General features: G+C 42.9%; 1 protein-coding gene across 1 annotated transcript in view; it reads left to right on the forward strand.

The window, feature by feature from the left end:
* The first annotated feature begins 8,425 nt into the window (after window positions 1-8,425).
* The window catches only part of STARD8 (StAR related lipid transfer domain containing 8), a 159,562-nt gene continuing 151,345 nt past the window's right edge, over window positions 8,426-16,642 (forward strand). The window contains exons 1-2 of the mRNA XM_083159127.1: window positions 8,426-8,537; window positions 16,374-16,407. Of these exons, the coding sequence (XP_083015253.1) occupies window positions 8,493-8,537; window positions 16,374-16,407 (79 nt within the window). The 5' untranslated portion in view covers window positions 8,426-8,492. The remainder of the gene's footprint in view (window positions 8,538-16,373; window positions 16,408-16,642) is intronic.

Consider the following 16,642-nt stretch of genomic DNA (forward strand, 5'->3'; position numbering starts at 1 on the left):
TGAGATACAGCCAACTTAGGAGAAGTGAATGCAGAAATAGATGAAAGCAGTTGATGGAGAGAGGTAGAATGTTCTGGAAGATTAATTGCATTAGTATATCTGTGGGTTTGAGGAGGATTTGATGTCTCCAGTGACACAGAGGTACAAATAATGTATCAGAGCATGCAGGTGATAAGGTTATAATCTGAGGGTGTGAAAGGGGTGTTAATGAATTCAGATACTGGGCATCATCTGGTAAATACTATATCAAGGCAGTGACCCTACTGATGAGTAGAGGAGTCAGTCCATTGAGATAGGCCAAGAGAGGTGGTTAGATAGAGTTGTTAGGAGACATAAGCAGAAGATTTTGGATCAATAGCAATATTGAAATATCCCATGAGGATGGTGGAGATGTCAGAGGAAGGGAGGGAGCCAGTGAGATAAATCTTCTAGAAATTGTTTGAGTTACCCATGTGGGTGATAGCTGCAACATGCAGAGAGAAGGAAGTGTCAATTTTGATAGATTTTACTTCATGTGAGTGATGGAACATGTTGTAGGACTGTGTATGCGAAAAATTGGGAAACTACCACTACTGTTGCCAGGCCTAGTGGTGTGTGTGAAGTGGAGACCACCGTGTAAGATTGCTGCAAGGGAGGCCGTGTCTGATTATGTGAGCCATGGTTCTGTAATAACCAGCAAGTTTAAGTTGTTAGATATGAAGAGGTCATGGACGGATGTTAATTTACTACAAACAGAGTGTGCATTCCATAAACCACATTTCAGTGATTTGGAGGGTGATGGGAGACATGTGATGTTTATGAGGTTATCTGTATTTCCATATTGCTCTGAATTAAGTGAATGTGATTGTGGCAAGTGTCTAGGGCCTGGATTAGGTGAAATGTCACCTGCTAATAGAAGTAATACAGAGAAATAAATATAGTTGTAGGAGGTTTATAAAAAATTTTTTTTTTGATGACCAGTTGTTATTGTTAAAGTACAAAGATGATTAAAAAGCCAAGTGCAATGAAGTACAACAATTTGAGGCATATTTTTCTACCCTTCCAGAATGGCCAAGAGGCTCCCGATAAACGGGTCTCCCTCCCGGCCCCCTGAGAAGGCGAGCAAGTCTCCCACATTGCCCCCGCAGCCCGCGCATCCTCCTTTCAGTATTTGGTGCACCAGCGAATCGCGTCATTTTGCATCACATTAGCCTCTTCCCCACTCCGCGGACATGTAAATTGTTGCATTTGACTGGCATGGGGGCAGGGCTTGGTTACATCAGCCTCATCCTGCCTCCCCCTGACAGTTCCCTGAAGAAAAAGTAGGCAAGTATGATTTGAGGTACATGGTGTGTATGAGAAAGAAGGTATGTATGTGCTTGTTTTAAGTTAAACATTCAAATACTTGATTACTGGTGTTGTTCGGCTAGTCATTATAAACAATGAATGTTATGAACAATTTGTGTATGCAAAGGCATGTTGGCAACACAGTTAAACCTAGATTGCATGTAATGAATACTATGGCTAATTATTAATACAGCTTACCATGGAGAAAAATGTTATGCTGGCGAAGGGTGATAGATTACATTTTATTTGACTAGAAAAACAGCAGTTGCCATCCAGAAGCAGCTCCACCTGTGCCAGCCATTATCGGCAAGGACCCTCTGTGTGGCAGGAGCAGGCCGATGCAGAGTAATACATCCCGGGCCTGCTCAGGAGATTGAAGGTGGCAGGAAAACAGCAAACATAATGTTTTGTTTTTTGATGCCCATCAGCTGCAGACTCTGCCCTGTTCAGTATAAAGGTGGGGCATTATCTTTTTAATAACTTGAGGTCCCACTCTAGTAATTGGAGGCAGTTACTGGACCACAGCAACCCATAGACCCCCCTCTCCCTTTCTACTTCCTTACTGCTTGCAGTAAAGAAATCCAGGGAAGAGCAGCAAGGGACTTACTATCATAGGTTCCTCTACAGGTTTCATTTACTTGTGACACATCACTCGTAGCCCCGCTTACACACATAGTACCCACAGTCGTAGCACCGCTTACACACATAATGCCCACAGTCGTAGCCCCGCTTACACACATAATGCCCACAGTCGTAGTGCCGTTTAAACACATATTGCCCATATCAGTCGCACCATTTACATATAATGCCCTCACGAGTAGTGCCGATTACGCACACAATACCCACAGAAGTAGCACCACTTCTGCACATAGGGGTTATTGTATACACTCCCCTGCTTGTACGCATAGTTGTGCCACCCGCCTTGTCTTCGTCCCGCTGCCCGCAAATATAAGTCCCTCTCCATAGACTAATATTTGCGAAGGCAGGGGAAATCATTCGCTGGTCGCTGACAATCAAATGATTTCTCCTGCTGCGGGCACATGCGAGGGGTGGGTCTTCGTGACTCATCCCCTCGCATAGTGGGGAAACGGCAGCACGCTTTCCCTCAGCGTACCAATCATCTGGCTGGCTTAATCTGTATCAGTTCATGCCCTGTTCCACGTAGCTCTGCCCCTCGGTTTTGTGTAGCTCTGAACCCTTTTAGGCCCACTCTTGCACCCGTGAGATGGAGGCACTGCTAGCTCCAGGTGCTGCTACCTGTCCGACAGGCGCAGCAGCACTGGGAGAGCACCTCCCCTGTCCAGCACCTCCCTGCATTGTAGACTATGGGCCTAATTCAGACCTGATCTAAGGGCTGCTTATTTGCAATCGGGGATACACTGCCCCGCAAAAGTGAAATCCCGCCCTGTGCAAGCTTCAAATTGATTATTAGGGTGTGCTAATTAGCCGGATCGGCAATTAGCTACAAATCCATTCTCAAGACGCTCAACATCAAATGATTTTTCTGCTGTATGCAGTCTGTGCCTAGCCCAGGACTTACTTGGCGGCTGCGACAGAAACTGGCTGTTTGGGGCCGGAGCTGACATCACACCCCTCCCCTAAATTGCCTAAGCATGCCTGCTTTTTCCCTGACACTCCTAGCAAACAGTTACCACCCACAAAGCCTCCTTCCTGTCAATCAACATTCGTAGGGCCAGCGATAAAAATAAATAGCAGGATTTGATTGGAGGATGGCCTTCTACAATCCGTCTAAAGATGCATTCAGGGGAATATTAATATTTTCGGCTATCCCAGAAAACAAGCATTTATTAGTTAGACCTTTAAATGTGAGGAGCAATAGATTTTTGATTTGAACTAGGGCTCACGGCATACCAGTTACTCAATTTGTCACATACAATTTAGGACAATGTGTTCTTTGCTTTGAACATTACTGTAAATGTATGGTATCTGGTTATCTTGCACATGTGTATAATAAGCATGGTTCCTTTCATTATACAATGTCTACTACTGTGTTAAAGCTTGCATGCACATATTGATTCCCATCATCATGGCATAGACGGAGTCATTTTCATGCACAACATTCTCTAGAATTCCCCATATGCCCCAGAACCTACACTTCTCTACAGTCAGATGTTGATGGGGTTAGCATCAGATAGTGCACTTGGGTTAATATGAGCCATACAGTGCACAGCTGCCTGGTATAATGAGAACATTCATCGGCTTGTGAGAAGGGTCCCTGTTTCCTCTGCAGATTTGTCATTTTTCTGTTGACCTTTTTGAGAATTTTCTGCATAGCATAGAGTGGAAAATCACTGACTGTCCAGCCTTATATTTAACTCTTAGCTGCTCAGTGGAGTTGGAACACCAACAGCACAGAACATATACACTCTTCCTTATCTGGAAATTGGAATATAATAGAGTTTATAATGAAAAGAAACAATTCTAGCAGCTTCTTATGTCACTGAATAGAAGAACCGTGTAAGACAGGCATGTCCAAGCTGTGGTCCTCCAGCTGTTGTGAAACTACACACCCCAGCATGCCTTGCCATCATTTTAGCATTCCCTAATAGCAAAACTGTGGCAAGGCATGATGGGAATTGTAGTTTCACAACAGCCTGAGGGCCATAGTTTGGACATGCCTGGTGTAAGAGAATACACAATGACAGCATTTTACACGTGGGACAGCACTGTATAGATCCTTCAAGGGGGTCATTTGATACACAGTGGTCTCCTGAGGGCAGTATTCAATGAGTATAATCGCTATGTGCAGTGAATCCTGTTTAGGATTCGCTGCACAGTGCCATGTTCTGGAGGGCTGGAGCCTTTGCTGCCAGCCCTCGCTGACACACTATTCAATGCCGCAGGGGCTCGCTGCCCCTGACGGCAAATGTTAACCCCTGCGGTGGACACAGCAGGGAGCCGGGGGACAGTGGCAGGCAGGGAGATGGAAGTCTCCCTGGCTGCCCCAAAATGTATGTGGGGGGTAGGAGAGCACCCCGGGACCCAGGCAGCACAAGCTGCCCCCCCCCCCCCCGGGAGAGTTAGCAGGGGACCGGGTAGGAGCCGCTAACACTGCTCCTGATCGTGCATATGTAATGATCGGGAGCAGTGAATATATGAATATGTAATGAGCGGCTCTCGGCTACCGGCCCCCTGCTGGCTGTTATGTGTAAAAAAAAATTTTTTTTTTTATTAAATATATATTCATGTGCTGCAAAAATTCCTGATATTCTTTACACCATTTATTTTTTTTAAAAACATTATTTTAAAAGTTCACATTCCACTTCACCATGAAAAAATGGCGATTGCTACACGGTGACACACAGCGAAAATCACTTAGAAAGCAATTCGCCATTTTCTCATTGAATACACTTACGGCGAATCACATTGAAAAACCCATTGAAAAACCACAGCGAGTTGCAGAGACTATCAGATGGCAAATTGTCCGTCATTCACTGTTGATGGTGAAAAGTGCACGTTGAAAACAAAATCACCTTCCAAAGTGAAAATAGCACAAATTCGCCATGAAACATGGCGAATTGGCATAATTGAATATTGCCCTGAAAGTCCTGTTAATGTTAATCATACTTACCAACTTGGCAAAATGGTTGATCCATGTGGTTTTTGACAGTGCTAGATTTCTCGCCCAGGCAAAAAAATCACCACTGAATTTGCATAGGGCAAATCTAATTCTCCCTAAAAAAAAGAAAAATGGCAAAATTGCATATTATTTACGTGGTGAAAAATCCTACAAATATTGAATACCCCTTATGTTTGGTCTTCCCTTTTTATACAGTATGATTGGTGTCACCTGTGTTGAACTATTTCATTTATAATAAAGGAATATAAACACAAGTAATTGCAGTTATAAATGAAGAGGAAAGTCCAACAGATGGCAGTTTTTTTGAGACACACAAACGTACACTAGACATTTATATAGATGATGTATATATCTAGAAGAAACCGCAATCATTAACTATTGGAGAGTACACAGTGCAGTTCTTGCGTTATCCTAGTTAACCACTAGTGGGCAGTGCTTAGCCTTTTATTTACTGCATTCTGCAGATGAATGTGTAGTGTAGAAAGTGTCACTATTTGTATATGATATATATATATATATTTATATACATATATATATATATATATTGTTTCCAATTGTAAAGCGTAACGGAATATGCTGCGCTATATAAGAAACTGTAAATAAATAATAATAATAATATACACGTCCAAATCCCCTTGGATTGAAGGGAACGTTTCAGGGAATTAGCCCCGTCCTCAGCGAAACGTTCCCTTCATGCTCAATATATGTTTTAGCATTTAAATTGACTCCTGAGTGCCATTATTCCTGTACCAAGGGGATTTGGACGTGTATATATCAGCTATCTGGCACCGGGGGCAAGTTGGACTTTATTAGAGTGCCGGCAGTATTGGATGTCAATATATATATATATATATATATATATATATATATATATATATATATATATATTGAAGGCACTGTCCTACGCCCATGTTTACATGTATGCAGAGTTGTACACTGCTAATGCAACTGAAACCTGGCACTATGAAAGTGTATATTGAAAGTCAGCGCCACCTTTTAATTCTGTAATTCAAGGGAGTGTCTGCAAGTATGGCATAGGGCAAGGAATATCCACTGCTTATTTTATGACCTTTTTCTTTTGTTATTAAATCACTAAATGATTACTGCTCGTTGTGATTGTTGCTCCAATAAACAATATCATCAGTGGTACTTAAACTGTATTAATTATTACAGGTAGACTTATACAGCTAGCATTATGTTTCCTAAGAATTAAGGTGTGTCATAATTCATATGGGACATTGGAGCAGATGTATTACGCCTGGAGAAGAGATAAACTGGAGATAAAGGGAAATGAGATAAAGCACCAGCCAAATAACTCCCAACTGTCATTTTCAAACACAGTTTATTGGCTGGTGCTTTATCTCCAGTTTATCTCTTCTCCAGGCTTGATACATCTGCCTAATATTTCCACTAAGGCTGTGACCTGGAAATGAAAGAGTTAAACATTACTGGGAATGAATGTGCCATCCGGCATACAGGACTGCATGGGGAAGCTGATGCTCGGTGCAGCTGTGCGCAATGTGTAATGTTTAACTCTCTCATCTACAGATTGTTTAAGTCAGAGAGAAAAGTATCAGACAAATGGGGTACGGTCACTACGTCTACCCTATTTAGGTCGACATCCATTAGGTCGACCACTAAAGGTCGACAGGACTTAGGTCGACACCTGAAATAGGTTGACATAGCTAAGGACGACAGGGTAAGAAGGTCAACATAAGCATTATGTCGACAATGGGAATGTTGACAGTCAAAAGGTCGACATGTTTTAATTTTTTAAAGTGTCGACAGGTAGTATTTCTCACCCTACAATCTACTACGGGTGTGGTGGGAGAATGACCGAAGCATGGCAAGCGCAGCGAGCCACGTGAGGGGACTCAGTACACTTAGACAGCATCCATGACGACTGTGTTGACATGCAGGACAAAAAACTCATGTCGACCTTCCCATTGTCGACCTAATGCTTTTGTCAACCCTCCAACCATGTCGACGTTAGCCATGGCGACCTATTTCAGATGTCGACCTAACGCATGTTAACCTAAATATGGTCGACCCAATGACTCATACCCAGAGGAATGACCACTACTCAGACCACATCGTAGCTGTTCACGAAGGCAATATGTTATCTCCGGGGATTCCCCGCCATGTATTATGCCGGGTTTGGATCATTTGGTCTATTGCATTATGGTCGAAAGTCATTCGGTCAAATCCATTAGGTCGACATGCTAAAAGGTCGACATGACTCTAGGTCGACATGGGAAAAGGTCGACATGATTCTAGGTCGAAAGGTCATTAGTTCGACAGGTCATTAGTTCGACAAGGTCATTAGTTCGACATTGTCTATGTCGACATTCACAAGGTCGACATGGGGTTTTTCACTGTTTTTTTCCCTGAATGTCAACACAGTCGACATGGACACAGTTTAAAGTGCACTGCATCCCCTCGCATCGCTCGCTGCGCTCGCAATGCGTCGGGCACGGTGCCTCGCTACGCTCGGCACACTATTTTATTCTCCCACCACGCCCTAGTGGATGGTAGGGCATGAAATACCGCCTGTCGGCACATGTTGGCTCAAAAAACAGTGAAAAACTCCATGTCGACCTTGTGAATGTCGACATAGACAATGTCGAACTAATGACCTTGTCGAACTAATGACCTGTCGAACTAATGACCTTTCGAACTAGAATCATGTCGACCTTTTCCCATGTCGACCTAGAGTCATGTCGACCTTTTAGCATGTCGACCTAATGGATTCGACCTAATGACTGTCGACCATAATGCAGTAGACCAAATGACCGCATCCCATTATGCCTAATAGCTTTAACATAAATGAAGCAGGGCTATATTGGAAAAGGAAAGCTGAGCGCACGGTCTGCGACTTCCTGTGTCATCCATATGGAAGGAATGTTGTGAGCACTTGGCTGGGGCACAGCAGTACAGGGACATATGCTGACTGGGGTGACTGTCCGCTGCATTCACTTTAGCTGTCTGCTCATTTTCTTCTCTCCTGCTAAGTTGCAGTATTCATGTGAAGGGAATCTTAGAATGTAACTTAATAAGACATATAACACACAGAAATAGGGTCACTCTATAATGAGAGACTTGGATGTTACTGTACATCTGGCTTAATGGAATTGTGAAAATGCATGTCTAGTTATATGATAAATATGGAAGGCAGCAACGTTTCTGTTCTACAGTATTATCTAACCTCCTGACGTATGACCACACTCTACTACCTAACACGTATAAATAGAATTCATTTAGATAGAATGTGTTTTCCTTTGAATACTGTGGTTCTGTCCTCTGATGCCAAATCTGAGCAAGAAAATGTTCTCTGTGCCAAGAATCTCATTCAGACAGAGATGCTGTTCCAACCAACGGGATAACGGTGCAGGATTTGAATTAACCACTCCGCCTCTCTCTCTCTCCCTCCCTCCCTCCTTCCACACTGACAGCTTCTCACACAGCTGTTCTGGCCCCGTTTCCCATGGAGCTGCCTGGGGCTGCTTGTGTATCAGGATCTACTCTGCCCCAGAACCCCCTCTGAGGGCTCCCCCTGGTCTAGAACATGCCACTGCTGGACTTATTCAGGGCTTGCTTCAAGCGTGCTAAGGTAATGTGGGACATGGAGCAAGTGACAGCTGCTGGGGACAGACCAATGTCTCCAATGTCACTTCTAATTTTGGTACTACTGTATCTTGCAGGGGCCTGTGCTACTGGATATATATATATATATATATATATATATATATATATATATATACATACATATATAGTTTGTCATGGAAGGAAACAAAATGTAGTGCAAAATGGACATATCATTATGTTGGATTCTAGTGCTGTATCACATTTTATATGTCCGACAGAGGAAGGTAATTGTGCATTCATGCCAAGGATGTCATATATCCTGGAATGCAGCATGTGGGTTTTTGCAGCACACTTAAGGTGCCCATACACAGTGTGACGGGGTGCGATGGGATGTGCGCGCTCCGGCGCACAGCCCATCGCACAGCTCAGAAAGTATGTGCTGCACATACTTTTTGAACTCTGTCCCAATCACATTGCATGCAAATTGTATGCGATGTGATCAGGACCAAAACGCATGCAAACATCGCAAAGTGTATGGGCACCTTAAATGTATCTGCCAAATTGCTGTGTGCCAGATTAAAATATCTATCTTTCTATCCCTTTGGTAGATGTAGAGTGGACCAGAGTGGTATTTGCCTGGGATGTGTGTACAGCTACATTTCCCACCGTTGTAGTTTCTGCTGCATATTTTAACTTTCTTGTAGTTGAATGTGTGCTTTCCTCAGCTGTCACTGTGCTCCCAGCTGGGATTGCAGTTATCTCCCAAGGTCTGGATGGTAGAACCGTTGCTGTATACGTTTATAGCTGGTTGTTCTCGGCTTTATTTTCCACTTCTGGTCAATTATTATTTTGTAAATCCGTTTCCTTTAAATGCCTAAACTTATTTTATGTGCAAACAATTATTATTACTTTTATTTATAATGCAACACAAGTTGTCCACGGTATATGCTATTTATTTATAGTTTTTATTTATATAGCACAGCAAATTCCGTTGCGATTTGCAATAGGAAACAATGATAAAACTTACTGGGTACTAACAAACCGACATAGAGGTAGGAGGGCCCTGCTCGCAAGCTTACAATCTATACAGATAATTGGAGGGATACATAAGGATAGGATTCCATAGCATGGCAGTCCTGATGGGATGCAATTACTTAAAGAAGTTCTACAGTTAAATAACACTATTTCCCACCTTAACACTTAGACACTTTTTGGAGAAAGAGCACTATATAAATAAATGATCATCTTCGTCATCATCATTATTACTACCCCTCCATTATAGTAACTTACTCACTGGTCAGATGAACTAGCACTGGCTGCGCAGTGTACAGACCGTGTATAACTCTGTTTTGTTTGAAAGAATATGTAAAGGTAAGATTGAAAAATGGGATCTGGATGGTAGGTCCACAATGTCAAGGTCGACAGTCAATAGGGTTGACATGGTCAAAACATGGACACAAGCAAAAGGTTAACATGGTCAATGGTCGATATATGAAAAAGGTCAATGTGAGTTTTTTGGAGGGGGTTAACTTTTACTTTTTTATGCTTTACCATCCACATGGACTCAATCGGGAATGGTAAAGTGTGCCAAGTGGAGAAAGGCTCCTGGCCCGGAGCATGGCTATGTGAGGGGGCGTGGTACACTAATTGGGGGTCCAAATGCTCATCTGTCAACATTAACACCGAAAAAGTGTTGACCTTTTCATGTGCCAACATTTTTCATATCGACCTTTTGTTTGTGTTGACCTTTTGTCACTTTTGGTGTCGACCTAGACAATGTCAACCTAATATGCCACACCCTTGAGGGAAGGGAGAAATGCATGGCAACCATAACATTCATGAACTTCCAGTCTTATTGGGATGTAGTTAAATGGTTGATAGTCTTATATCTTTAGCATGACATTGACACAGCTCAGTAAGTGACAGTTTGATGTAAATGAAAAAAAGAGGCTACAGTTGAAGGTAGAGAGTCCTCCCAACAAGATCTTTTAGTTGGGAGAAGATTTCTGCTCTCTGTTGTTGAGGGACTCATCATAAACATTGGTCATATACAGTTTAAGGCACCACATAGCTCTGCAGCGCATGTAAAGCAAGTATACAAATGAATATGACAAACATAGAAACAGAAAAAATAGTGTTTCAGAAAGAGTATTGTCAGGTTATAGTAAAGAGCTTGGTTTTGAAACAATGCTTGTTGGAGGCAGAATCTAGTCAGACAAGGTAAGAAGAGCAACACAGGAGAAATCCTGGATGGAAGATTCTGGTCCTTTCAAGGAGGGGAGTTCCATAGGAGAAGATCACCCCAGGAAAAATCTTGGAAGTCTGATTCTGGTCATGCAAGTGCAGGGGTTCCATAAAAGGAAAGGAACACAAGAAAATTCTTGGAAGGCAAAAGTTATAGGTAGTAATCAAAGGCAGAGTCTGGTCAGGTAAGGTGGGGACTTCCATAAGAGGAGAGCAATACAAGAGAAATCCTGGAAGGCAGAATCTGGTCAGGCAAGGTGGGGAGTTCCCTACGTGGAAAGCAACACAGGAGAAATCCCAGATGGTAGAATTTGGTCAGGTATGGTGCGGAGTTCCATAAGAGGAAGGGAACACAGGAAAAGTGTTGGAAGGCAGAAGGAGTAATTTTTATTTATTTATTAACAGTTTCTTATATAGCGCAGCATATTCCGTTGAATAGGTAGTTATCAAAGAGAAAATGTGGTGCTTGTCAGATTCAGCTTTAAGAGGACATGAAGGACCTTATGACAAGGTCAGAGTTGTTTGATACAGTATGAGAGAGTATAATAATCACCAGTGTGGACCGATCTGTGGCGCCCTTGGGTTCCAGGCATAGCATGGCTGATTTTACATTTTTAAGCAGATGGCAAACTTGAAAGCTTTGAGGGAAGAAGGAAAAATGGTAATCACAAGAAGAGCAGTAAGTTGAATGGATTAAAGAGGTGACAAGTGTTGGTAGATGAAATGGTCATTAACAAAATTCAAGAATTGCTTGGTAAGAAAGGTCACTCTTGAAAGAAGACAGGACAAATTTAGAGAGATGGAAGTGGATGTCAGTGCAAGGTTTTCTCCACCGGCACTCATCACTGTGGGAGAACATATGAACAAGGTAGATCTGTTTGGACTGCCACTCACCTACAGTAGCAGTGAAGTGTGATAGAAAGACTGCTTCATCAGGACAGGATAAGATAGTAATAGGAAAGAGCTGTGGTACAAATAAGGCTAAAGAAGGGAAATAAGTCAATGTTATTTAGATGTCACACTCTATCTTAAATTTCTAATATGCCCCACGCTAGTAGATGACAGGAAGAGGCAGTGGGTGACAGGGAGAGGCAGTGGGGAGAATGGGTGGTTTAATTTGGTGGGGGTGGGAACATGGTGGTCTCCTTTCCTTCGACCCAGTGAGGCAGTCTCTAGCATCACCAGTTACACTGGCCATGAGCTTCCTTTAATTCACAGAAAGCGGTCTGTGAATTAGTGGAATTAGGAGGCAGTGATTATCATTGCTGATAAGTGGCAGGGCTCCCCTATCAGTCAGATGACAGACTGTCAGACCTGCCTTGCTAAGATGAGGGGCAGGTTCCTCAGGTGGTGGTGCCCACCCTACTCCTTTTGCTATCTTACATCATTAATCCAAATTATCAGGTAAAATATTGTTGCTGTTCTTAACAGCATTGAGTTTCTTAGTCCCTATGATCCCCCAATGTGATGAAGCTGCTGGTAGTTCCATCCTCCTTACAAAGTTTTGTTCATACTTCTCTTTGGCCTTTACTAATAATTAGTAAATCCTTGTAAATTCTAGTTATGCACAAAGTAGGACAATTTGGGTTATGCCACTAGGGTCTGATTTTGACTTGCAAAAGGTTCATGTTTTCAATTATAAGTAGCCAAAAAAGTCACACAGCGCATGCATCACACAGTTTGTACGTGCAAAGTCGCAGCAGAGATTGAGATGGTCGGTCTCAGAAAGGTATTGGAAGTTTGTTATCAGATACTGATATTCCACCTCTAATTCTAATTGGGGCTATAGATGATGATAGTTTTGTTACGAGCCGCCTCCGGTGAGTCATTGTTAATGCAGAAGTCGCTATGTTCTTTGTGGAGATTGTATGTACTCACCAGATCAACACTCCTGGCTTTGACTGATCCATCTTTCCTTGTTTCCATGCATACCTTAGTCTTTGGGTGTAGCTGCCCCCTAAGCCACTCAGTATTTTTGTATACTCCCAGGCCGCACTGAGAGCCAGCGGGTTATAGTACCAGCGGCTTCCCCACACATTGTGGTGGAAGTCGCACCTTTCATTACAGTCTGCCATTGGTATTCTCACAGTGCCAGCTGGAGCCATAGATCTTTCAGTCATGGAGGTCTAATCGTATGCCTACTTGTCTTGTGTATGTTTCTCGTTGTTTGTCTCACGGCAGATGCCAGAGATGCTCATCTAGCCTTGCGACGGTGTCGCCTTGGCGGTTAGGTTGCCCTCCTATCTGCAATTCCTTGGTTATAGGTTTTGTTTGGTTTGTTGCAACAGATTCACATTATAGCGGTAAAAGGCCGCAAATCCTGTGTTCAGTTCTTGTCTGCAAGATTGTATATTTACTCAGTTTATCCTCTTACTAGTACCCTGACTCGGTTGGGACTTTGTGTCACTGCAAAAGACCAGATGGCATCTGAGAACAGGGTGGTGCTAGTCTGCCCTGGAAAGGCGGCTACTAGTGGTGAAGTCTAAGACCAGTGCAAGTGCCAGCCGACCCAGGATATAGTGAGAGAGTCATGGTCAGGCTCAGGTGCTGCTGTGGCTTCACCATCTCGGCCACAGAGCACAAATCAGGCTGTAATCAACATCTTGCAGACATACCAGTTACAGCAAGGGTTAACCTTAAGTTCACCCCAGATTATCCTAACAAGTTTGGCTAAATACAGTATGCAATATAGTGATGATATGTGTGCTTTAGCTAAAGTATGCTTTTCCCTAGCATGGGTGGCTCCCAGTGGGCCAAGCGCTCAAGACTGGATTGCCTTGGTCATTGTTACATTCAGCACGAGAGCTACATACATATTTGGCACAGGGGCGTATATAGGATAGGTGAATTAGTTTGAGAATTGCTTCCCGTCAACCCCAGCTTAGTCAATATTTATTATAACAAAATTCCCTATTATCTTACGAGGCCTTGCAATACTCTTATTTTATGTGTTATAGCTATTAGGTAGATGTGATTTTCAGCCAATTTCAAGTGAGTATAGAGGTTCCTCCCCCCTTCATGGAAGACACTCACGTCACACTAGGGGCAAGCTCAGCATTCTGGAAGCTGCTGGGCTGCCCAAAGCCTCTGGCACACATCTTTACCAAGCCAGTGGTGCTGTCTGCATAGCAAGGCAGGCAGCACCACTGACAGGTGTGTACCATTTCCCCCAACCTCCCGACTGCCAGCGGGACACTGTGGTCTGGAGGTATGAGCTCTTAGCATGCTGTAAATAGGTCCTGCTGCCCCTTAACCCAGGTCCTAACCATGGCCCTTATTCTGATTGAGTCGGACAGCTCCGTGTGCGGTCGGATGGCCGATGTTTGGTATTTGCACATGTGCAGAGGCGTATCTGCGCATGTGCGAACGCATCACACGTCCGAACACGGAGTGAGGTCAGTGCAGAAAACGATCGTACAGAACATCAGAGCAGGAGGTGGAGAGGGGCGTGAAGGATGAAAACGGTGGGCGTACGCATGGTAATGTGGCCGTGACGCACGTGTGGGGGTGGACAACTGACATAGCCGGATGTAAGCCGCCCACCCATATCCCTGCTTTCATACGGAAAAATGTCTGAGTGCTCTGGAGCACTCGGTGCTGCCTGACCGCTCGGTCCATCATTCGATGGTCGGCGACCATCGGAGGATGGGGGAGGTTCCTACAGATGGAAGAGGTGTTCACATGAAACATCCACTCGCAGTCCGTATGCGCAGCATCTTACCACATTCGTATAGTGTTAGTGACCTGTACGGTAGGCGGGGCTAAGAACACTCGGTTCCTGTCCGAAATACGCATCCGTCCGAATCAAGTAGAATAAGGGCCCATGTCCAATCCTGGTTGCTACCCTGGTTGGATTCCCAGATAACTGTACTTTTTTTTTTGCGCGTTCATGTGAAAAAAACTGAGTTTTCAAAGAGAATGGAAAAGGGGTATAAATCTATTTGCTAATCCTGTGAATAACTGGGGAAGGGAGGATTTGTTGGCTTTGGATAAAAGAGGATTGGTCTCTGAGATGACAAATCATCTTTAAGATAAGCAAAGAGCAAATAAAGATAGCTGTATCAGTATTATTACTATTATATTAATGTAGTCATGTATGCCTTTTTGGGGCTTGCACAATGAGAGGCTGGTGTGTTATGATCTCTATCTGTTTCTCAGGGGACTAAAGCATTTTCCCTTTGATTCTCCAGCCTAGAATAACCCTTCCGGATGTGACCCGTCTATATTTATTAGAGTCTCTAGGGCCACATCTGGAGAAGATTTTGCTTGTGTGTGGTGGTGTGTGAATACGCCAACCCTGGGGGTCCACTCTGGCTTTGGGGTTAGTTCATTAATCTCATGGGCACTGGTATCATAAACAATACCGTAACCATACCATGTATACAGTTAAATGTCATTGCCATTAGTGTTGTGCGGTGTTTATACTTTAATATGCTGCTGTTTATTTTCTGTGTATATTTGCATTCTTTATTAGTGGTGTGTTATGAGCAGACCACTGAATGTAACCAGCAATTTATAAATTATGTATGACTTTACTTATATTTATGTCTCTTTTTTTATACATTATATTATATACATTTTTTCGATAAGTATGTCTTACATAAACAGATTTCTTAAGGCCAATTTATATTTAACATACTGAGGGGTAGATGTATGAAGCAGTGATCATGGAGAAGTGTTAAAGTGCCTGGTACTTTGGGCCTTATTCTAGTTCACCCTAGTCCTTCTTAGATGGACAAAACCATGTGCACTGCAGGTGGGGCAGATGTTACTTGTGCAGAGAGAATTAGATTTGGGTGGGGTTTTACTTCAAAGTGAGATCTATATTACAGTGTAAAAATAAAGCAGCCAGTATTTACCCTGCACAGAAACAAAATAACTCACCAAAATCTAATTCTCTCTGCACATGTTGTGCACATGGGGCCTTATTCTAGTTCACTCTTTCTGACAAAATCCTTCTTAGATGGACAAAACCATGTGCACTGCAGGTGGGGCAGATGTTACTTGTGCAGAGAGAATTAGATTTGGGTGGGGTTTTACTTCAAAGTGAGACCTATATTGCAGTGTAAAAATAAAGCAGCCAGTATTTACCCTGCACAGAAACAAAATAACTCACCCAAATCTAATTTTCTCTGCACATTTTACATCTGCTCCCCTGCAGTGCACATGGTTTTGTCCATCTAAGAAGGATTTTGTCAGAAAGAGTGAACTAGATTAAGGCCCATGGTTTTGTCCATCTAAGAAGGATTTTGTCAGGAATAGTGAACTAGAATAAGGCCCATTATCACCACCAATATACTGTAGGGCAGCAACATCTTAATATGACAATGCTTCAATATTAATGCAGTAGGGTGGGCCTGTTCTCTATAACAAATACTAATTATATAATACACAACCTTCTTTTCTCTACAAGCCAGTTATATCCTTGCTGCATTGTCATTACAGAGCTGTTAAACATGTTGGTGTTTTAAAAGTAAAATAGTGCTTTTACTCATAATAATATTGGATCACAGTGTCTTCTTTCACTGTATGTGCAACTAATAGTCATACATTGTAATGTATTGTGTAGAATAAATTCCTGAGCTGTATAAATCAGACTCTTTCTTTTCTCCTACAGAAATTTGCATCTCAGAAGGACCGAAAAACTGAAGGTAAGTGAGTACTGTCACTCTCAGCATCTTGCCTAGACATAACTGACAAAGTGAGTGTTCTATATAATGACATCACCTTTAGCCCCATTGGCCAGTTACAAGTGTGACACCTCCCACAATACACTGAACCAGTGCTGTACCCTGCCCAGATTTGTCATGATCATTAAACAGAGCAATGATTGTACGCCAGTAGAAACTGGTATCTGTATCGACAATTTCTTCAGTCAATGTCGAC

The sequence above is a fragment of the Crinia signifera genome, chromosome 9 (assembly GCF_055691185.1).
Source record: "Crinia signifera chromosome 9, ASM5569118v1, whole genome shotgun sequence".
Classification (NCBI taxonomy): domain Eukaryota; kingdom Metazoa; phylum Chordata; class Amphibia; order Anura; family Myobatrachidae; genus Crinia; species Crinia signifera.